Genomic DNA, 24327 nt, shown 5'->3' with positions numbered 1-24327 from the left:
CAAGCAATTCTCCTGCCTCAGCCTCCTGAGTAGCTGGGATTACAGGCGTGAGACACTGCGCCCAGCCATTGGGTTTCAATTCTATGGAAGCCTGCAGAATTATTCAAATAACCATTCTCATTTTCCCGTGGGAACAAAGGATAATCTTACCCTCTTTTTTTTTTTTTTTTTTTTGAGACGGAGTTTCGCGCTTGTTACCCAGGCTGGAGTGCAATGGCGCGATCTTGGCTCACCGCAACCTCCGCCTCCTGGGTTCAGGCAATTCTCCTGCCTCAGCCTCCTGAGTAGCTGGGATTACAGGCACGCACCACCATGCCCAGCTAATTTTTTGTATTTTTAGTAGAGACGGGGTTTCACCATGTTGACCAGAATGGTCTCGATCTCTCGACCTCGTGATCCACCCGCCTCGGCCTCCCAAAGTGCTGGGATTACAGGCTTGAGCCACCGCGCCCGGCCTTTTTTTTTTTTTTTTTTTTTTTTTTTGAGACGGAGTTTCGCTCTTGTTACCCAGGCTGGAGTGCAATGGCGCGATCTCGGCTCACCGCAACCTCCGCTTCCCGGGTTCAGGCAATTCTCCTGCCTCAGCCTCCTGAGTAGCTGGGATTACAGGCACACACCACCATGCCCAGCTAGTTTTTTGTATTTTTAGTAGAGACGGGTTCCACCATGTTGACCAGGATGGTCTCGATCTCTCGACCTCATGATCCACCCGCCTCGGCCTCCCAAAGTGCTGGGATTACAGGCTTGAGCCACCGCGCCCGGCAATCTTACCCTCTTGACGCTACAGTGTGCCACTCAAAAATATTCACGATCATAGATTCAGGAAAGATTCTATGATGTGACAATACAAGCACTATGAACAAAGAAAAAGTATTTAATTTAGAATGCACTGAAATTTTAAACTTTTGTGTTTCAAAGAATACCACACTGGTAAGACATTGAAAAGCATATGGCCATGCCAGCCTGAATGCACCTGATCTTTTTTGATCTCAGTTCCTAACCAGGATTGGGTCTCGTTATTACTTGCATGAGGGTAATACTGGGAATACCCTGTGCTGTTTACTTTCTTTTTCTCTTTTTTTTTTTTTCTTTTGTTGGTGGGATGGAATTTCACTCTATGTCACAGGCTGGAGTACAGTGACGTGGTATTGACCAGGATGGTCTCGATCTCTCGACCTCATGATCCACCCGCCTCGGCCTCCCAAAGTGCTGGGATTACAGGCTTAAGCCACTACGCCCAGCCAATTTTCATATTTTTAGTAGAGACGGGGTTTCATCATATTGGTCAGACTGGTCTTGAACTCCTGACATTGTTATCCGCCCTTCCCGGCCTCCCAAAGTGCTGGAATTACAGGCATGAGCCACCGTACCCAGTCCTGCACCCCTCTTTTTTTTTTTGAGATGGAATTTAGCTCATGTTGCCCAGGCTGGAGTGCAATCAATCGTGCGATCTCGGCTCACTGCAACCGTCGCCTCCTGGTTTCAAGTGATTCTCCTGCCTTAGCCTCCTGAGTAGCTGGGATTACAGGCACCTGCCACCACGCCCTGCTAATTTTGTATTTTTAGTAGAGACTGGGTTTCTCCATGTTGGTCAGGCTGGTCTCGAACTCCCGACCTCAGGTGATCTGCCCACCTCAGCCTCCCAAAGTGCTGGGATTACAGGAATGAGCCACCCCACTCAGCTGCTATACACTTTAAGAAAAGAGGCTGAGTGCAGTGGCTTATACCTCTAATCCCAGTACTTTGCGAGGCTCAGGTGGGTGGATTGCTTGAGCTCAGGAGTTCAAGACCGGCCTGAAGAACACGGTGAAATCCCATCTCTGCCAAAAATACAAAAAATTATCTGGGTATGGTGGTGCACACCTTTGGTCCCAGCTGCTCTTGAGGCTGAGGTTAGGAGGATCATTTGAGCCTGGGAGGTGGAAATTGCAGAAACCAAGGTGATGCCACTACACCCCACCATAGGCAACAGAACGAGACACTGTCTCAAAAGAGGGAAGAGAAACTTGATGAATTATCATGGATTGAGGAAATGGAACTTGATTGAGTATCAAGTTTTGGGGGGATTCTCCCTGAACTCCTTTAGAAGGATTTTTTATGAAATTGGGCTCTGCAGGAGAAGGATAAAACCTAGTTAGAAAGAGGGCTCTGAGCAGCCTGACTCATGTTTGGTCAAGGAAGGAAGAAGTCCGTAAGACTCCCGCTGTTGGTTCTTTTTAGGGATGACAATCCCTAAATATTTGGTTCCCTTGCTGTATTCCAAAACACCCACTTTCCCTCTCTAAAGGATGTCTTCAATTATGCATCCACCCTGACATTTTGAAAGAGCTGTGGTATTTCGTTTTTATTTTCCCACAGAGCCATACATGACTGTATTTAAAATTTTATTACATTAACGATGAATACTTTTCATGAGAGGGAAATACTCAGTAACCACCCAAAATTACATTGTTCACCTAGGTTGGGTGTGGTGTTTGTTTCATGCTTATAATCTCAGCACTTTGGGAGGCTGAGGTGGGTGGATCACAAGATCATAAGGCCTAGCCAAGAGACCAGCCTGGCCAACATAGTGAAATCCCATCTATACTAAAAATACAAAAATTAGCCCGGCATAGTGGCGGGTGCTACTTGGGGGGCTGAGGTAGAATTGCTTGAACCTGGGAAGCAGAGGTTGTAGTGAGCTGCGATCACGCCATCGCACTCCAGCCTGGGTGACAGAGAGAGACTCTGACTCAAAAAAATAAGTGCATCTAATATTTCCTGATGTTAAGCACCTTTTAATGTGCCTTGTGATCATTTGGATGTATCTTGGAGAAATGTTATTGGAATACAGTGAGTCTCGCTCTCTTGCCCAGGCTGGAGCACAGTGGCATGATCTTGGTTCACTGGAATCTCCACCTCCCAAGGGGCTGGGATTACAGGTGCCTACCATCACGCCCAGCTAATTTTTGTATTTTTAGTGGAGACGGGATTTCACCATGTTGCCCAGGGTGGTCTTGAGCTCCTGGCCTCGAGTAATTTGCCCGCCCCAACCTCCAAAAGTGCTGGGATTACAGGCATGAGCCACCAAGCCTGTCCACAAAAAAGTTTTTATGTTGGATAAAAGTTTGTGTTTTTGTTAAGATTGGGTGCCCTGCCTAAACGCGACACCTCACACCTGTAATCTCAGCACTTTGGGATGCCGAGGTGGGCAGATCACAAGGTCAAGAGTTCGAGACCAACCAGGCCAATATGTTGAAACCCCCAGCTCTACTAAAAATACAAATATTAGCTCGGCCCTGGTGGTGGGCGCCTGTAATCCCACCTACTTGGGAGGCTGAGGCAGGAGAGTCACTTGAACCCAGGAGGTGGAGGTTGCAGTAAGCTGAGACCATGCTACTGCATTCCAACATGGACGACAGAGTGAGACTCTGTCTCAAAAAAAAAAAAACAAAAAAAAACAAAAACAACAACAAAAAAAAACCTGGGCACCCTGGGGTTTTTACCTCTCAACCTTATCGACATCCAACTTTGAGCAATTCAACGGCAATGTAGCTTTACTACCTAAGCAGTAATTCCCAGAATCGTTTCTTTTCATAAGTGTATTTTTTTCATTTTTGTTTTTTTCTTTTTAGTTATTTATAACTGTCTTATCAGTTAGATTGATGGGGCCCCCTCATAAAACCTACTTTTTGGTTTGTTTGTTTCTGTCACTGGAATTAGAACAAAAATCTACTTTCTAGCTATCATCAAAGTTTAAACTTGGGAACAGACATTTTCAAGGATACACAGCCTCAAGACTGCTTATGTTAACTTTTTTCTGCATGTGAATTCATAGGACTTTGTTGCAGCAGTGCTGCAGACCCACACTACAAACAGACATTAGGTGCAACCCCGAGACAGCACAACTTTCTATATGAATTCACCAGAAATTTGCACATTTTCCTATACTGCTGTTGCTTTACCCCATGGTTAAGTTGTAGCATCAGAATTGCTTTATGGAAGAAAGTGAGTATAGGCACAAAGTAAGGTCTGATGGCCAAGTCATGAAATCTTTGGAGTCCACAGCATCGTGAAAACCTCTTAGGAATAGGATATAGATGCCCAGTGCTATCAGTCTCACCCATCCTTCTCTGTACATGTGCGATGTTTCAGGACTCGGTGGCCTTTGAGGATGTGGCTGTGAACTTCACCTCAGAAGAGTGGGCTTTGCTGGATCCTTCCCAGAAGACTCTGTACCGAGAAGTGATGCAAGAAACCTTGAGGAACCTGGCATCTATAGGTAAGGGTGACAATATTAGTTCCCTCAGTGAATTAGAGAAGAAGTGTTTCTCTTTGATCCATGCTGTTGAGAAATTTGGAATATGGACGGGCAATACTTTGATGAATAAATGAGGCATGTTGCAGTGTATCATGAACATAGAATCAAATAATTATTTCATAATTTTATACTAATTCAGGCCTATGCATCTGTGTCTGTATTTCAGGGAAGAAATGGAAAGACCAGAACATTGAAAATGAATACAAAAATTTCAGGAGCAACCTAAGGTAATCTGCATTCACAAGACAAAGCAGTCTCTAGAAAATTTTAGAATGGGAGGAAATATTAAAAAGAAGGAAACAGACAAAGAAGCTGAGTTCCAATGTATTGTTCGTAGAGTATTTTCTCTAAAAACCTTCATTTATTTGTGATATAGGCTGGACACCATGACATATGTCTATAATCAGCCCTTTGGGAGGTTGAGACCAGAGGATTGCTTGAGCCCAGGAATTTGAGGCTGCACTGAGCCATGATGACATCATTGGACTGTAGCCTGGGAAACAGGGCAAGAGTCTCACTCAGAAACAAAATTAAACACAAAGAGGTTTTGTAGGCCGGGCGTGGTGGCTCACGCCTGTAATCCCAACACTTTGGGAGGCTGAGGCGGGTGGATGACAAGGTCAAAAGATCGAGACCATCCTGGTCAACATGGTGAAACCCTGTCTCTACTAAAAATACAAAAAATTAGCTGGGCATGGTGACACGTGCCTGTAATCCCAGCTACTGAGGAGGCTGAGGCAGGAGAATTACCTGAACCCAGGAGGCGGAGGTTGCAGTGAGCCGAGATCGCGATTGCCATTGCACTCCAGCCTGGGTTACAAGAGCGAAACTCTGTCTCAAAAAAAAAAAAAAAAAAAAGAGGTTTTGTATTTGTACAGTCGTTTACATGGAAATAGTTTTAAGCCCCACATCAGTATTTTTTGATGATAGATATGCTGGGCCATTTTGTAGAGCATGTGGTTCATTCATGTTCAAACAATTCAGACAGGGTAGAAAGCCTACACTTTGCTGGACAATGTTAAAAATGCAAGTGTGGCCGGGCACGGTGGCTCAAGCCTGTAATCCCAGCACTTTGGGAGGCCAAGGTGGGTGGATCACGAGGTCAAGAGATCGAGACCATCCTGGTCAACATGGTGAAACCCCGTCTCTACTAAAAATACAAAAAATTAGCTGGGCATGGTGGTGTGTGCCTGTAATCCCAGCTACTCAGGCATCTGGGGCAGGAGAATTGCGTGAACCCAGGAGGCGGAGGTTGCAGTGAGCCGAGATCGTGCCATTGCACTCCAACCTGGGTAACAAGAGTGAAACTCCGTCTCAAAAAAAAAATGCAAGTGTAATACTTGTGAATGAATATAAAATCACTGATAAAGTAACTGATTAAATGTGCTTTTGATTTTTCACAGAAGTCTTATGGAAGAGAGACTCTTTGAAAGCGAAGGTCATCAGCATAGAGAAATTTTGACCCAGGTTCCAGATGACATGCTGAAGAAGAAAACTCCTGGAGCAGAATCATGTGAAAAGAATGTGTTTGAGGTTGGCATGGGTCATTTATCCCTTAATAAGCACACCAGAGCTCACACTGGACACAAGCCATATAAGTATCAGGAATATGGACAGAAGCCATATAGATGTGCATACTGTAAGAAAGCCTTCAGCCATCTCCCCCACTTTCACAGACATTTAATTGGTCACACTGAAGAAAAACCCTATAAATGTAAGGATTCTGGGAAGCCATTTAGTTTTCCCATCTCTTTTCATAAACATGAAAGAGCTCACTCTGGAAAAAACCCCTATGAATGTAAACCATCTGGAAAAACATTTGGATGTGCCTCAGAACTTCAAATGCATGGAAGAACTCACAGTGTAGAGAAACCTTGTGAATGTAAGAAATGTGAAAAAGCATTTAATAACTTATCTTCTTTTCAAATACATGAAAGAATGTACAGAGGAGGGAAGCATCATGCATGTAAGGATTCTGGGAAGACATACCATTTTTTTGGTTTCTATCATAGACATAAAATGCCTTACACTGGTAGGAAATTTTATAGATGTAAGAAATGTGGGAAAGCCTTTATTAGTTTCTTTACCTTTCGATACCATCAAATAACTCACACTAAACAGAAACCACATGCATGGAAACAATGTGGGAAAGCGTATATTTCTTATACTTCTTTTCGATACCATCAATTGAGTCACACTGGAGCAAGACGCTATGAGTGTAAGCAGTGTGGCAAAGGCTTCAATTTGCCCAGTTCCATTCGATACTATGAAATGTCTCACACTGGAGAGAAACCCTATGACTGTAAGCAATGTGGGAAAGCTTTCAGATGTGCCTCAAGCCTCCAAATACATGGAAGGACTCACACTGGGGAGAAACCCTATGAATGTAAACAGTGTGGTAAAGCTTATCATTATTGGAGTGGCCTTCAAATACATGAACTAACTCATATTGGGAAAAAGCCTTATGAATGTAAGGAATGTGGGAAATCGTTCTACCGTTCTGGTTCCTTTCTAAATCATAAAAGGATTCACACTAAGGAGAAGCCTTATGAATGCAAGGAATGTGGTAAAGCATTTGATAATCCCATATCCTTTCAAAAACATGAAGGGAGTCACAGAAAAGAGAAGAGTTATGAATGTGAGCAATGTGGGAAGGTATTTGGTTTTTCCAGTTCCCTTCAGAGACATGAAAGGACACACATACGTGAAAAACGCTATGAACATAAACAACATGGGAAAGGATTTTTTCATAGAAGCTCTCCTGAACACATGAAGATAGACACTGGAGAGATACTTCATAAATGTAAGATATGTGGAAAAGTCTTTTATTCTCGCAGTTCATTTCAAACACATGAAAGATCTCACACTAGAGAAAAATGCTATAAATGCAAGCAGTGTGGGAAAGCCTTCATTTATTTCAATCCCTTTCAACGTCATCAAAGGAATCACACTGGAGAGAAGCCCTATGAGTGTAAGCAGTGTGGGAAAGTCTGTATTTCTTCCACTGCTTTTCAATATCATGAATTGAGTCACAGTGGAGCAAAACGCTATAAGTGTAAGCAATGTGGCAAAGGATTTAATTTGCCCAGTTCCATTCGATACCATGAAATGACTCACACTGGAGAGAAACCCTATAAATGTAAGCAATGTGGGAGAGCTTTCAGATCTCCCTCGCACCTTCAGACACATGGAAGGACTCACACTGGGGAGAAACCCTATGAATGTAAACAGTGTGGTAAAGTGTATCGTTACTGGAGTGGTCTTCGAATACATGAACTAACTCATATTGGAAAAAAGCCTTATGAATTTAAGGACCGTGGGAAATCGTTCTACAGTTCTGATTTCTTTCTGAATCATCAAAGGGTCCACACTAGAGTCAAGACATATGAATGCAAGGAATGTGGCAAAGCATTTGATAATCCCACATCTTTTCAAAAACATGAAGGGAGTCACAGAAAAGTGAAGACTTATGAATGTAAGGTATGTGGGAAGGTATTTGGTTTTTCCAGTTCCCTTAGAAGACATGAAAGGACACACATAGGTGAAAAACGCGGTAAACATAAACAACATGGGAAAGGAGTTTCTAATCTTAGAAGCTTTCCCAGACAAACGAATACGTATACTGGAGAGAGACCCCATAAATGTAAGATATGTGGGAAAGTCTTTCATTCTTCCCGATCATTTCAAACACATGAAAAATCACACACTAGAAAGAAATGCTATAAACCCCATAAATGCAAGCAATGTGGGAAAGCCTTTATTTATTTCAGTGCCTTTCAACGTCATCAATGGAGTCACACTGGAAAGAAGCCCCATGAGTGTAAGCAATGTGGGAAAGCCTATGTTTCTCTTGCTTCTTTTCGATCTCATCAGTTGAATCACACTGGAGCGAAACTCTATGAGTGTAAGCAGTGTGGCAAAGGCTTCAATTTGCCCAGTTCCATTCGATATCATGAAATGACTCATACTGGAGAGAAACCCTATGAGTGTAAGCGATGTGGGAGAGCTTTCAGATGTGCCTCAAGCCTCCGAATACATGGAAGGATTCACACTGGGGAGAAACCCTATGAATGTAAACAGTGTGGTAAAGCCTATCGTTATTGGAGTGGCCTTCGAATACATGAACTAACTCATATTGGAAAAAAGTCTTATGAATGTGAGGAATGTGGGAAATGGTTCTACAGTTCCGGTACCTTTCTAAATCATAAAAGGATCCACACTAGCGAGAAGCCTTACGAATGCAAGGAATGTGGGAAGGTATTCAGTTTTTCTAGTGCCCTTCGAAGACATGAAAGGACACACACTGGTGAAAAGCCCTATGAATAAACAATGTGGGAAAGGATTTTTCATATCTTCCATGGAGCTTTGAATGCATGAAAAGACACACTTCAGAGAAATCCTAAATATAAGGGGTATATGAAATCATTTAGTAATTTATCTTCCTTTTACATGGAAGTATGCACACAAGAGAGAAGCCATATGAATGTAAGAATTGTTGGAAAGCCTTCACATCTGCCAAGAGCCTTCAAAATCATGGAAGGACACACACTGAAGAGAAACCATGTGAATGCAAACAGTGTGGCGAAGCGTTCATTTGTTCCAGTTCCTGTCAGAGACATGAAGAGACACATTCTGTTAATATATATTCAATTATCCCAATCCCTTTGAAACAGAAAAAGAGTAGAGAAAGGACCTCTGAGATAATTGATTTCTGAGTTGAGAAGAGCTACCTCTGAAGGGACAATTAAATCGATGTATTTAGATGGTTCTGATACAATTCACCAATAGCCAATCTTAATGAGATTTCATTAAACAGCACCTTGAAAAAAATGCACTACAAAAAAAAATGGATTTCATAGGCACAGACAAGGAAGGTATCAGTCACATATTAGAGGAACCACATAGAGCAGTGTGTGGCCACATGCTTCAGCTCATTTTTTCTGATTCTTTTGCTTGCAAATTAAGAGTATTCTCCAAATCCCTTGACTTTGCTTTTCTCAGAGTCGTAGTTCTCTAGAGATGTTGCCAGATGCTTCACATTAAAGGTACATATTTCCAGTTGGCATTTTAAAATTTCATGTTAGAAATTGGTTACCAGAGAACTAATTCAAACTGTCATGGTTGGAAATACTCCGATGCTGAACTCACTAATCTATACATTGAGTTAAGGTCTATACTCTGTTGGATGCATTGGGTTTTTTTTGTTTTTGTTTTTGTTTTTTGAGACAGTCTTGTTCTGTCACCAGGCACCAGGCTGGAGTGCAGTGGTGCAATCTCGGCTCATGGCAACCTCTGCTTCCCGGGTTCAAGCAATTCTCCTGCCTCAGCCTCCCAAGTAGCTGGACTACAGGCACACGCCACCACACCCAGCTGATTTTTGTATTTTGGTAGAGATGGGATTTCACCATGTTGGTCAGGATGGTCTTGATCTCTTTTTTTTTTTTTTTTTTTTTTTGAGACGGAGTTTTGCTCTTGTTACCCAGGCTGGAGCGCAATGGCGCGATCTCGGCTCACCGCAACCTCCGCCTCCTGGGTTCAGGCAATTCTCCTGCCTTAGCCTCCTGAGTAGCTGGGATTACAGGCACGTGCCACCATGCCCAGCTAATGTTTTGTATTTTTAGTAGAGACGGGGTTTCACCATGTTGACCAGGATGGTCTCGATCTCTCGACCTCGTGATCCACCCACCTCGGCCTCCCAAAGTGCTGGGATTACAGGCTTGAGCCACCGCGCCCGGCCGGTCTTGATCTCTTGACCTCGTGATCCACCTGCCTTGACCTCCCAGAGTGCTGCGATTACAGGTGTGAGCCACTGTGCCCGGCCTGCAAGCATTTTTCTGCTGGCAGTGACTCTGTTCTCAGTTCATTCTGACAGTTAACTATACTGCCCTGAAAACCAGCTAGTGATGGGAACTTGTTTCTGTCCTGCATTGTGTAGTGACTGGTGTCACCCAGGACTTTGATGTGAGAAAAAGCACCTTGCTCTTATCTGGGAATTTTGAGTGATTTTTTTTTTTTTTGTAATGCCTCAGTTTATTTTTATTTATGGTTGATTATACATGATTAAGAATGTTTGCTATTTATGTCTGACCCCACAAATCAGTTGCAACAGCACCAAGTTATATGTAAGAGGTGTAGTAATTACAAATGTGAACCTAAGTTACATTCTCTTTGCATGTCTCCCTTTCAATAGGCCTCTTAAACCTTTAACTTAAGGCATATGTCAGACCATGGTCAAAGTAATACAAAAAAGGTATATACAAAAATTGTTTTAATTCCAAAAGGTGGAATGTAACTCTTTGAGAACTTCTCCAGTAAGAAAACTCAGGTGTTATACAGGAAGGAGAATTGTTGCCACTGGTAAATTGTTCATAGCTTTCACTCTGATCATGGGTGTTTGTTTGTTTGTTTGTTTGAGACAGAGTCTCACTCTTGTCACCAGGCTGGAGTGCATTGACACGATCTCTGTTCACGGCAACCTCTGCCTCCTGGGTTCAAGCAATTCTCCTGCCGCAGCCTCCCAAGTAGCTGGGACTACAGGCATGCGCCACCTTACCCAACTAATTTTGTATTTTTAGTAGAGACAAGGTTTCACCATGTTTGCCAGGCTGGTCATGAACTCCTGAACTCAGGTGATCCACCTGCCTCTGCCTTCCAAAGTGCTAGGATTACAGGTGTGAGCCACCATGCTTGGCCAGGATATTAATTTTTTTTTTTTTTTTTTTTTTTTGAGACGGAGTTTCGCTCTTGTTACCCAGGCTGGAGTGCAATGGCACGATCTCGGCTCACTGCAACCTCTGCCTCCTGGATTCAGGCAATTCTCCTGCCTCAGCCTCCTGAGTAGCTGGGATTACAGGCATGCACCACGATGCCCAGCTAATTTTTTGTATTTTTAGTAGAGACGGGGTTTCACCATGTTGACCAGGATGGTCTCGATCTCTTGACCTCGTGATCCACCTGCTTTGGCCTCCCAAAGTGCTGGGATTACAGGCTTGAGCCACCGTGCCCGACTCAGGATATTAATTTTTTTTTTTTTTTTTTTTTTTTTTTTTTTTTTTTTTGAGACGGAGTTTTGCTCTTGTTACCCAGGCTGGAGTGCAATGGCACGATCTCGGCTCACCGCAACCTCCGCCTCCTGGGTTCAGGCAATTCTCCTGCCTCAGCCTCCTGAGTAGCTGGGATTACAGGCACGCACCACCATGCCCAGCTAATTTTTTGTATTTTTAGTAGAGACGGGGTTTCACCATGTTGACCAGGATGGTCTAGATCTCTCGACCTCGTGATCCGCCCGCCTCGGCCTCCCAAAGTACTGAGATTACAAGCTTGAGCCACCACGCCCGGCCAGGATATTAATTTTTAAAGTCTCCCTCTGTCACCCAGGTTGAAGTGCAGTGGTGCAATCATAGCTCACTGTAGCCTTGAACTCATTGGGCTCCTCCAGCCTCAGCCTTCTTAGTAGCTGGGAACACAAGTGCTCGTCACCACACTTGGCTAATTTTTGTTTTATTGGTAAAGTTGAGGTTTTGCCATGTGGCCCAGACTAGTCTTGAACTCCTGTGCTCAAGCAGTCCTCCTGCCCTGGCCTCCCAAAGCACTGGGATTATAGTTGTGAGGCATTTTGCCTGGCCCTGCCTCAGCCTCTTAAGTAGCTAGAAGTTATAGTCACAGGCCACCTCATCCAGCTAATTTTTAAAACTATTTAAAAATTTTCTTTTAGTAGCTTTTTTAAAGACAGGGTCTTACTCTGTCACGCAGGCTGGAGTGCAGTGGTGGGATCATGGCTCATTGCAGCCTCGACCTCCCTGGGCTCAGGTGATCTGATCTCACCCTTCCAAGTGGCTGGGACTACAGGCATGTGACACCACACCCAGCTAATGTTTGTATTTTTAGTAAAGACAGGGTTTTGCCTTGTCCAGGATGGTCTTGAGCTCTGGGTTGCTAGCACTCCTCCCACCTTGCCATCCTACAGTCCTGGACTACAGGCTTGAGCCGTGGTACTTGGCCTCCCACGTAGTTGTATCCACAGTCCCTCCCTGCAGGTAACACTGCAAGTAACCTGTAGTGGGCAGCAGAGGCTGAGGGCAGTGATCACTCAGGCCAGTTTGGAGGCCTCAGAGGGAGGAAAGTGGAGCTCCCTTGGGTGCTTCCTGGGTGGCCCAACCTCTTCTGCAAGTGGCCTCCAGCTGCTCAAAGCTGCTCCAGAAGCAGTATGGATTCTGACAATCTGCAGAGCCCTGGAAAGCAGGAGACTCTTGTGCAGACGCCCTTGAGGGGTGCCGTCCTTTCTGTGGTTGGACTTCTGGAGCCTGGGGCCATATTCCGGGACAGTGTTTTGGTTTTTGACATGCATAGGGTCACTGGCGTCAGACAGTAATCTATATATGAAGGAAACCTGTGAAGGTCAGGTTTAGAGACAATTGTTTGGGACCTCACCTGGAAAAACCGTTTATGAAGTTGTCTGTTTAGCTCAGAAACTTAGACTGTCACCTGGTAAGAGTTTCTGGTTGGTGAATGTGAAGGTCTGGAAGGAGGGGATTGGGGGTCTGGGAGAAGGCCTTGGCCACGTCTCATCCCTGGTTGCCACTTTCTGAAGGACACCTGCCTCTCCCTCCTGATCCAGTCATGCCTGGCCTGGTCTTGGTTCCCCTCTGGCTCTGAGGTGATGAGATTGCTCCACTGCACAGAGTCTGGAATTCCCAACACACACTTGACACCCCAATGCAGAATGAAGGAGCAGGGACAGCCCTTTGAATGATGAAGAAGATAGTAACTTGTCAAAAAATCAGGAACAATTAGGCCGGGCGCGGTGGCTCAAGCCTGTAATCCCAGCACTTTGGGAGGCCGAGGCGGGTGGATCACGAGGTCAAGAGATCGAGACCATCCTGGTCAACATAGTGAAACCCCGTCTCTACTAAAAAAATACAAAAAAATTAGCTGGGCATGGTGGTGCGTGCCTGTAATCCCAGCTACTCAGGAGGCTGAGGCAGGAGAATTGCCTGAACCCAGGAGGCGGAGGTTGCGGTGAGCCGAGATCGTGCCATTGCACTCCAGCCTGGGTAACGAGAACGAAACTCCGTCTCAAAAAAAAAAAAAAAAAAAAAAAAAAGTCAGGAACAATTTCACTAAAATGAAAATATCCAACACCCAAGTTGTAGGGAGAGAGCTCCGCAGGTCAGGTTACCCAGGGCTTCCACTGTCACTCCGCGGTGAGGGGATGGGGCCTGGACCCCTATCCAGTCAGGAATGCTGGGGTAAACCCTGCCAACTGTACATCCTGGGAAGGTGGGGATGCATTCCTGTTCTCACCCTGGTGACAGTGCCCACTGAGGTTGGGATCTGGTCTTTCCAGCTGTGAGAGGGGCCAGGTCCCTCCACCACAACTGTCGCCTGCGCTGTGACCTGCACTAGTCACAGGAGCCCTAGAGAGGAAGCTAGGACACCTGAAAGCTGGGAAATGGTGAGTGTTCGGGGCCAGCAACCCGAGACCGGGCAGGGGCTGGTTGTAAATGGCCAGAACCAGCAGTGGTGGGACCCCAGGCTCTCTGCATGCGACTTCAGGGTTTGGGACCCAAGTTCTCCTGGTGCATCTTGGCTCTCAGTCCCCTTGTCTGCAGGATGAGATTGGGCCAGCAGCCACAACCCCTGGCATCCTGTCCCGTCCCTGCCTGGTGACTGGTCCCGGAGCCCTCTCTGGACAGCTCTGTGCCCAGATTGTACCAGGGTCACATGTGACATGAGAGTCCTGCCTTGTCTGGGGCTCTTGTGGTAGGAACTGCAGTCCTTGGGGTCCCCAGTACGTTTTATTCCTGTTAAAAAACTGAGGAGCTTCTGGGTTGCTGAACACATGGTGATGCTGGGATGTTGGGGCACCCAGAGAAAGCAAGGAGGTTCTGTATCCCCCACCCCACATGTTGTTCTATCATTCTTATCTGGTTGTTCATTTATATCCTTTGTAATGTCCTTTATAATATATAGATAAACAAAAATTAAACTGGGGTAGTTAAAAATTAAAGAGTTTGAGAATATAGTGATTTATGAATGAGAATCACCCAGTCATGGTTTGTGTTTTTCAGAAAAATTTAGAATTGCATTTTAGCTGTAGTTCAGTTCCTTAGGTAGAACCTAGGTACACTAGAAATACTTCAGTCCAGTTGCTGCTTTTAATTTCTTTAACACTGTCCATGGGGATAAGCGATATGAATGTCAACAATGTGGTAAAGCCTTCACCCATCCCATTTCCTTTCAAGTACACAAGAGAACTCTCACAGGGGAGAGCCTGTATGAATGTAACATGTATGGAAAGCTTTTCATAGTACCAGATCCTTTCCTAGACATGAAAAGGAGTCACACTGGCAAGAAGCCTTATGAATGTAAGAAATGTGGAAAAGCTTTCATTTATTTCATTTCCTTTGAATGTCATGAAAGAATTCACAGTGGAGAGAAACAAGAGTGAAACTCCATCAAAAAAAACAAAACAAACAAAAAAGAACAAAGAATAAAAATGAGTTTGAGGCCGGGCGCGGTGGCTCATGCCTGTAATCCCAGCACTTTGGGAGGCAGAGGCGGGCGGATCACGAGGTCAATAGATCGAGACCATCCTGGTCAACATGCTGAAACCCTGTCTCTACTAAAAATACAAAAATTAGCTGGGTGTGGTGGCGCATGCCTGTAATCCCAGCTTGGGAGGCTGAGGCAGGAGAATTGCTTGAACTCAGGAGGCGGAGGTTGCGGTGAGCCGAGATCGCGCCATTGCACTCCAGCCTGGGTAACAAGATCGAAACTCCGTCTCAAAAAAAAAAAAAAAAAAAAAAAAAGAGTTTGATTTCTGGGCGTGGTAGCTCAAGCCTGTAATCCCAGCACTTTGGGAGGCCGAGACGGGTGGATCACGAGGTCAAGAGAACGAGACCATCCTGGTCAACATGGTGAAACCCCGTCTCTACTAAAAATACAAAACCTTAGCTGGGCATGGTGGCGCATGCCTGTAATCCCAGCTACTCGGGAGGCTAAGGCAGAAGAATTGCTTGAAACTGGGAGGCAGAGATTGTGTTGAGCCGGGATTGCCCATTGCACTCTAGCCTGGGCAACAAGAGTGAAACTCCATCCAAAAAAAAATAAAATAAAATAAAAATGAGTTTGATTTAGAATTCCAACTGAGGACTATAGAGCAATATCCATAACCTGGGAGCAGTTTTGTCTCACTGCTCCCATGCAGTGTTTTAGTTCAGCTCATATACAGATGGTGAGGATTCATTATGTGCATCACTGGAGAAATGAGCGTGCCAAAACTTGTCATGAGACAACATCTTAGTCTGAACACAACAGAGCAAGAGGCATCGTGTTATGTGAATGCATAGGAAAAACATATTGAGATTTTCCACTTTAGTGTGTGGATGTTAATGCCACCCTCACCACAAGAGGAAGCTTCATTGACTTTGCTTTTCTCAAAGAACTTCCCCTGAGTATTTTTTTTTTTTTTTTTTTAGATAGGGTCTTGCTCCATTGCCCAGGCTAGAGTCCAATGCACAGTCTCAGCTCATTGCATCCTCTACTTCCTGGGTTGAAGCGATTCTCGTGCTTCAGACTCCCGAGTAGCTGCGATTACAGGCACATGCCATCGTGCCTGCCTAATTTTTATATTTTTCTTTTTTTTTGAGACGGAGTTTCGCTCTTGTTACCCAGGCTGGAGTGCAATGGCGTGATCTCGGTTCACTGCAACCTCCGCCTCCTGGGCTCAGGCAATTCTCCTGCCTCAGCCTCCTATGTAGCTGGGATTACAGGCACGCGCCACCACGCCCAGCTAGTTTTTTGTATTTTTAGTAGAGACGGGGTTTCACCATGTTGACCAGGATGGTCTCGATCTGTTGACCTCGTGATCCACCCGCCTCGGCCTCTCAAAGTGCTGGGATTACAGGCTTGAGCCACCGCGCCCGGCTAATTTTTATATTTTTCATAGAGGCAGGGTTTCACAACATTGGCCAGGCTGGTGTTGAACTCCTGAACTCAGGTGATCCACCCGCCTTGGCCTCCCAAAGTGTTGGGATTCCAGGTGTGAGCCACCGCAACCAGCAGGACTCCAGGTGATTTTTAAATTAAAGTAGTAGCTGGCTGTGGTGGCTCTTATCTGTAATCCCAGCACCTGGGGAGATGGGAGAATCACATGATCCAGGAGGCAAAGAACATCTAGGGAAACATAGGGAGACTCCATCTCTACAAAAACATAGATAGAAAGTATATACGTTAATAAGAAGTGAATGTATATATTTTAACTGAAGTGTGTTATGGTAAACAATGTCTACATATTGTAGGGAATATATCAGGGTTTAGAGAATAGCATGGCAAAAACTGGTTCAGAAGTCTGATGGCTGGCCTCCCCTCACCAGAAGGCTGAGTCTTCTGCCACTGAACAGACACATGTCATACACCTGCAACGTGTATGATTTTAAATGTTTTCTTCTGTCACATTTCAAGACATGGTTAAAGAATTAGTTACCATGATGGATCAATAAAAAACAACTAATTCTTTAACCATGTCTTGAAATGTGACAGAAGAAAACATTTACCTTGTAATTCTCCTACATCTCACAGTCATCTATGGCTTTTGGTCACATTCATTACTACAGTATATTACACTCTTTCCACCACTGGTGGTCTTTGGTGAGAAGTCACTCAGAAGAACATGAGATGACCTTTGGTGTTTAGAATAAATTCATGACCCAAATAAAAACAAAGAATATAAGCATGGACAGTAAAATTTACATGAGGAAAAATATGCCTGACATCCATATTTACATTGGCTCTCAATGTCCAAGGGATAACATGTTAACAGTATCAACTTGATCTAATACTTGATGCTAATGGGATGTTGTAATATAGCTTCTTAATTAAAAGATAGTATCTATTATGCAGTTGTTATAAACAGTTAATAAACAGATTTCTAAAATACATGAACAGAAGTCTTTGTTTCCAAGAAGCCACATGGTGTTTTTATTTTCATTTTATTTTATTTATTTATTTTAGGTATATTCATATAAAATTAAAAATGAAGTGAGACATCACATTTAGTTGTGAATAACAGGAAACACTTGAAATTTCCTGGTAAGAGCAAGGTGGCTCTTGTCACACAAAAGCCCTTGGTGAGACCAGTCACTGCACAATGCAGCAGAAGAACAAGCTTCCATCTAGTTGGTTTAATCAAGAACAGGGTCACTACCTGTAGAAACAACAGTGCTTGCAATACAAAGTAGACCTTAAGCTCAGTCTATAGAAGAATTGAGCATTAGAGAGTATTTCCAACCATAACAGATTTATTAGTTCTCTGGTCAACATTTTAAAATTTCTGAAGAAATAGCAAAGTGGGCATGTATCTTCAATGTGGAGCACCTGGGGACACCTCTGGAGACCTACAACTCAGGAATGGAGACAAGTGATTTGCGGGATACTCTCCTTTAACAATCAGGAAAGCATCAGGCGCAGTGGCTCAAGCCTGTAATCCCAGCACTTTGGGAGGCCGAGGCGGTTGAATCATGAGGTCAAGAGATTGAGACTATCCTGGTCAACATAGTGAAACCCCGTCTCTACTAAAAATACAAAAAATTAGCTGGGCATGGTAGCGCGTGCCTGTAATCCCAGCTACTCATGAGGCTGAGGCAGGAGAATTGCTTGAACCCAGGAGGTAGAGGTTGTGGTGAGCCAAGATTGTGCCATTGCACTCCAGCCTGGGTAACAAGAGCGAAACTCTGTCTCAAAAAAAAAAAAAAGGACAGGAAAATGGGCTGGAAGCAGGTAGCCACATACCTCTCTCCCTGTGTGGTGCCTCTAATATGTGACTGATGCCTTTTCTGTGCCTTTGAAATCTCATACAAGATTGGCTATAGTTGAATTATATTACAGAACCATCCAAGTCCTTCTGGATTTTATTGTCCTTTTTCAGGTCTCTCAACTCAAAAGGCAATTATCCAGAAGTTCTTTCACCACTCTCTCTTCTCATCTTTCGAAGGAAGTGGGACAAAAGAATGCTCCTATTTCTAAAACTAATAGGATTTCTCATACATTAATGGTATGAGTTGTTCTTTCATGTTCTCGACATGAACTGGCACGAATAAAGGCTTTGCCACATTGCTTGCATTGATAGGGTTTCTCTCCAGTGTGAGTCCTTTCATGATATCGAATGTAATTGGAAATAAAGGCCTTACCACAGTGCTTACATTCATAGGGTTTCTCTCCAGTGTGAGTCCTTTCATGATATCGAATGGAACTGGAACAAGTGAAGGCTTTGCCACATACCTTACACTCATATGGCTTATCTCCAGTGTGTGTCCTTTCATGTATATGCAAAGAAGAGAAATACCTGAATGCTTTTCCGCACTGCTTACATTCATGGGGCTTCTCTCCAGTGTGCATCCTTTCATGTATACGCAAGGAAGAAAAATACTTGAATACTTTTCCACATTCCTTACATTCATGGGGTTTCTCTCCACCGTGTGTCCTTTCATGCATTTGAAGTTGTGAGGCACATGGAAAGCCTTTCCCACACTGCTTACAACCATAGGGTTTATCTTCAGTGTGTGTCTTTCCATGCCGTTGAAGGTCCGAGGTACATCTGAAGGCTTTACCACATTGCCTGCATTCATAAGGTTTCTCTCCAGTGTGACTCCTTCCATGCTTTTGAAGGTGTGAGCCACATCTAAAGGCTTTCCCACACTGCTTACATTCATAGGGTTTCTCCCCAGTGTGAGTCATTTTATGATATTGAATGGAACTGAAAGAAATGAAGACTTTCCCACATTGCTTACACTCATAGCGTTTTTCTCCAGTGTGAGACCTTTTATGTCTACAAATTTCACTAGGAAAACTGAATGTGTTCCCACATTTCTTACATTCATAGGCTTTCACTCCTGTGTGAGTTCTTTCATGGATTTGAAGGGTAGAAGAACGAGTAAAGGCTTTACCACATTGTTTACACTCATATGGTTTCACACTACTGTGAATTCGTTCATGGATAAGGCATAAACTGAGAAAATAGAAGGCTTTCCCACAGTACTTACATTTATAAGACACATCTCCACTGTGCACTACCCTGTGTCTTTGAATGCATGAATGGGAAATGAAGGTTTCTTCACATTTCTCTTTAGTGCAAGCTCTATCATGTGATTGAAAGGAGTCAAGATAACTGAAGACTTGCTTACATTGCTTATTTCTATATGGATTCTCTTCATATTCCTGATACCTATACAACTTGTGTCCAGTGTCAGCTCTGATATGCCTGTTAAGAGATGAATGACCCAGGCCAACTTCTCTACACACACTGCTTGCACATGATGTTACTCCAGGAAGAGTTTTCTTGTTCAGCATGTCATCTGCAATCCGGTTGAAGCTTTCTCTACAGTGATTACTTTCTTTACTTTCAAAGAGTTTCTCTCTAATAAGAAGATTTCAGTGAAAAATGAGAAGCACATTGTTAAGGATTTGATTAAAAGTGATTTATAGAGCCAGGAATGGTGGCCCATGCCTGTAATCCCAGCACTTTGGGAGGCCGAGGTGGGTGGGTCACCTGAGGTCAGGAATTAGACCCCATGGCCAACATGGTGAAACCCCATTTCTGCTAAAAATATAAAAATTAGCTGGGCATGATGGTGGGTGCTTATGATCCCAGCTACTCGGAAAGCTGAGGTGGGAGAATTGCTTGAACCCAGGAGGTGGAGGTTGAAGTGAGCCAAGATGGTGCCATTGCACTCTGGCCTGGGTGACAAGAGTGAAACTCCATCTCAAAAAAAAATTTTTTTAGTGATTTTTTTTTTTTTTTTTTTTTTTTGAGATGGAGTTTTGCTCTTGTTACCCAGGCTGGAGTGCAATGGCACGATCTCGGCTCACCGCAACCTCCGCCTCCTGGGTTCAGGCAATTCTCCTGCCTCAGCCTCCTGAGTAGCTGGGATTACAGGCACACGCCACCATGCCCAGCTAATGTTTTGTATTTTTAGTAGAGACGGGGTTTCACCATGTTGACCAGGATGGTCTCGATATCTTGACCTCGTGATCCACCCGCCTTGCCCTCCCAAAGTGCTGGGCTTACAGGCTTGAGCCACCGCACCCGGCCGATTTTTTTTTTTTTTTTAAGGTGGAGTTTCACCATGATGGCCAGGCTGGTCTTGAACTCCTGACCTCAGATGATCCACCCACCTCGGCCTCCTAAAGTGCTATACAGTGATTTATATTGGCTGGGTATAGTGGCTCATGCCTGTAATCCCAGCACTTTGGGAGGCTGAGGCAGGCAGATTGCTTGATGCCAGGAGTTTGAGATCACCCTGGCCAACATGGTGAAGTCCTCTCTCAACTAAAAATACAAAAATTGGCTTGGTGTCATGGTGTATGCCAGTAATCCCAACTACTTGGGATGCTAGGACACAAGAATACCTTGGACCTAGGCAATGGCAGTTGCAGTAAGTTGAAACTACACCACTCCATTCCAGCCTGGGTGACAAAGTGGGATTCTTATCTCAAAAAAGAAGGCAAAAAAAGTGATTTATATTCATTAACATGTATTACACTTGTATTTTTGACACTGCCCAGCAAAGTGTCAGCTTTCTGCTCTGTCTGAATTATTTGAATTTTTTGTTTTTGTTTTTGTTTTGAGACGTAGTTTCGCTCTTGTTACTCAGACTGGAGTGCAATCGTGCGATCTTGGTTCACCGCAACCTCCGCCTCCTGGATTCAGGCAATTCTCCTGCCTCAGCCTCCTGAGTAGCTGGGATTACAGGCACCTGCCACCATGCCCAGCTAATTTTTTGTATTTATAGTAGAGATGGGGTTTCACCACGTTGACCAGGATGGTCTCGATCTCGACCTCATCATCCACCCACCTCAGCCTCCTAAAGTGCTGAGATTACAGGTGTGACCTGAATTATTTGAATGTTAATGGACCATATGCTGTACAAGATGGCCTGGGTATATACATTGTTTAAAAATTAGTATCTCGGGCCGGGCGTGGTGGCTCAAGCCTGTAATCCCAGCACTTTGGGAGGCCAAGGCGGGTGGATCACAAGGTCAAGAGACTGAGACCATCCTGGTCAACATAGTGAAACCCAGTCTCTACTAAAATAAAAAAAAATTAGCTGGGCATGGTGGTGCGTGCCTGTAATTCCAGCTACTCAGGAGGCTGAGGCAGGAGAATTGCCTGAACCCAGGAGGCGGAGGTTGCGGTGAGCTGAGATCGTGCCATTGCACTCCAGCCTGGGTAACAAGAGCGAAACTCCGTCTAAAAAAAAAAAAAAAAATTAATATTTCTATGGGGTTTCTTAATCCTATTTTCTTTTTTTTCTTTCTTTTTTTTTTTTTTTAAGATGCAGTTTCACCATGACAGCCAGGCTGGTCTTGAACTGCTGACCTCAGGTGACCCACCCACCTCGGCTTCCCAAAGTGCTAGGATTACAGGCGTGAGCCACCACACCCAGCCCTTAATCCTATTTTCAAGTGAACTATTTTACAAATACTAAACATGTGCGTCTTTTTTTTTGAGTTGAGATTTCAACTCACCCTGTTGTCCAAATTGGAGTGTAGTGGTACCATGATGACTCACTGCAGCCTCAAATTCCTGACCCCTAGCAATCCTTTGGCCTGAACACCCCAAAGGACTGGGATTTCAGGCATGAGCAATAGTGCCCAGCCCAACCTATCTTACATTTACATATATGTTTTTACGTAAACATTCTATGAACATATAAATTCAATACTGGGCTTATTTCTGTTGCTTCTTTTTTTTTTTTTCTAATTTGAGACAGAGTTTTGCTTGTTGCCCAGGCTAGAGTGCAGTGGTATGATTGATCTTGGCTCACCAAAACCCCCGCCTCCCAGGTTGAAGCAATTCTCCTGCCTCAGTCTCTCCAGTAGCTGGGATTACAGCCATGTGCCACCACACCAAGCTAATTTTGTATTTTTAGTAGAGACAGGGTTTCTCCATGTTGGTCAGGCTGGTCTTGAACTCCCGAGCTCAGGTGATCTGCCCACTTCGGCCTCCCAAAGAGCTGGGATTACAGGCGTGAGCTACTGTGCCCAGCTCTTTTGCTTCTTTTTAATATTTTCTCACATTTTAAGATTTTCCAGAGACATTGCTTTGTCTTACAAGAGAAAATTACCTTAGATTTCTCCTGGAATTTTTGTACTCATCTTCGATGTTTTGGACTTCCCATGTTTTTCCTAAAACACAGACCCAGAAGAAACACAGATCCAGAATTAGTATGAATTTATTTAAAAATCATTAGATTCTGCCGGGCGCGGTGGCTCACGCCTGTAATCCCAGCACTTTGGGAGGCTGAGGCGGGTGGATCACGAGGTCGAGAGATCGAGACCATCCTGGTCAACACGGTGAAACCCCGTCTCTACTAAAAAAATACAAAAAATTAGCTGGGCATGGTGGTGCGTGCCTGTAATCCCAGCTACTCAGGAGGCTGAGGCAGGAGAATTGCCTGAACCCAGGAGGCGGAGGTTGCGGTGAGCCGAGATGGCACCATTGCACTCCAGCCTGGGTAACAAGAGCGAAACTCCGTCTCAAAAAAAAAAAAAAATCATTAGATTCTGTATTCATGGCACATGGTAGCCCTGCCTTATTTATTCATCAAAGTATTTTCTGTCCATATTCCAAATCACTGAACAGCACTGATGAGCTAGAAATATTTGTTCTTTAATTCACTGGGAAGTAATATTGTCAACCTTACCTACAGAGGCCAGGTTCTTGAAGGTTTCCTGCATCACATCCCTGTAGAGATTTTTCTGTGAAGGATCCAGCAAAGCCCACTCCTCCTGGGTGAAGTTCACAGCTACATCCTCAAAGGCCACTGAATCCTGAAACATCTCACATATGTAAAGGAGGATGGGTAAGACTAATAGCCCTGGAGGCCTATACTTTCTTCCTAAGAAGTTCCGGTGATACTGTGAACTCCAAACATTTATCCCATGACTTTATCATCACACCTCTTACTTTTTGTCTATACTCATGTCCTCCCACAAACCAAGTCCTTTTTTGTTAAGAGACGGGGTCTTGCCGGGCGCGGTGGCTCAAGCCTGTAATCCCAGCACTTTGGGAGGCCGAGGCGGGTGGATCACAAGGTCGAGAGATCGAGACCAACCTGGTCAACATGGTGAAAACCCGTCTCTACTAAAAATACAAAAAAAATTAGCTGGGCATGGTGGCGCGTGCCTGTAATCCCAGCTACTCAGGAGGCTGAGGAAGGAGAATTGCCTGAACCCAGGAGGCGGAGGTTGCGGTGAGCCGAGATTGTGCCATTGCACTCCAGCCTGGGTAACAAGAGTGAAACTCTGTCTCAAAAAAAAAAAAAAGAGACGGGGTCTTGCTCAGGCCTGAGTGTACAGATACTGTCATGTATGACTGTAGCCTTGGACTCGTTGGCTTAAGTGATCCTTCTCCCCCAGCCTCCAGAGTGGCTGGGACTACAGGTGCTTGCCACCATGTGTAGCTTCTTTTTTTAGTACAGACAAGGTCCCCCTCTATTGCCAAGGTTGGTAATGAACTCCTGGGCTGAAGCAATCCTTCTGCCTTGGCCTCCCAAAATGCTAGGATTATAGGCATGAACAACCACATCCAGACTCAACAAATTAATTTTTTTTTTTTTTGAGATGGAGTCTTGCTGTGCCACCAGGCTGGAGTGCAGTGGCACAATCTCCGCTCACTGCAACCTCCAGCTCCCAGTTCAAGCAATTCTCTTGCTTCAGCTTCCCGAGTAGCTGGGACTATAGGTGCGCTCCACCACGCCCAGCTAGTTTATATATATATATATATATTTTTTTTTTGAGACGGAGTTTTGCTCTTGTTACCCAGGCTGGAGTGCAATGGCGCAATCTCGGCTCACCGCAACCTCCGCCTCCTGGGTTCAGGCAATTCTCCTGCCTCAGCCTCCTGAGTAGCTGGGATTACAGGCACGCGCCACCATGCCCAGCTAATTTTTTTGTATTTTTGGTAGAGACGGGGTTTCACCATGTTGACCAGGATGGTCTCGATCTCTTGACCTCGTGATCCACCC

At 44.5% G+C, this 24327-nt stretch overlaps 2 protein-coding genes across 2 annotated transcripts in view; one reads left to right on the top strand and one right to left on the bottom strand.

The window, feature by feature from the left end:
- Positions 1–8751, top strand: part of LOC141581029 (uncharacterized) — a 31043-nt gene extending 22292 nt beyond the window's left edge. The window contains exons 2-4 of the mRNA XM_074384579.1: positions 4135–4261; positions 4467–4527; positions 5704–8751. Coding sequence (XP_074240680.1) covers positions 4135–4261; positions 4467–4527; positions 5704–8626 — 3111 coding nt within the window. The 3' untranslated portion in view covers positions 8627–8751. The remainder of the gene's footprint in view (positions 1–4134; positions 4262–4466; positions 4528–5703) is intronic.
- A 6195-nt stretch (positions 8752–14946) lies between these two features.
- The window catches only part of LOC101048931 (uncharacterized), a 33075-nt gene continuing 23694 nt past the window's right edge, over positions 14947–24327 (bottom strand). Inside the window, exons 6-8 of the mRNA XM_010329492.3 lie at positions 23005–23140; positions 22426–22486; positions 14947–19715 (exon numbers count right to left, since the gene is read on the bottom strand). Of these exons, the coding sequence (XP_010327794.2) occupies positions 18341–19715; positions 22426–22486; positions 23005–23140 (1572 nt within the window). The 3' untranslated portion in view covers positions 14947–18340. The remainder of the gene's footprint in view (positions 19716–22425; positions 22487–23004; positions 23141–24327) is intronic.

Source organism: Saimiri boliviensis, chromosome 14, assembly GCF_048565385.1.
Source record: "Saimiri boliviensis isolate mSaiBol1 chromosome 14, mSaiBol1.pri, whole genome shotgun sequence".
Lineage (NCBI taxonomy): Eukaryota > Metazoa > Chordata > Mammalia > Primates > Cebidae > Saimiri > Saimiri boliviensis.
Note: the sequence above shows the minus strand (reverse complement) of the source record. Positions and strands in the feature narration are given on the sequence as shown.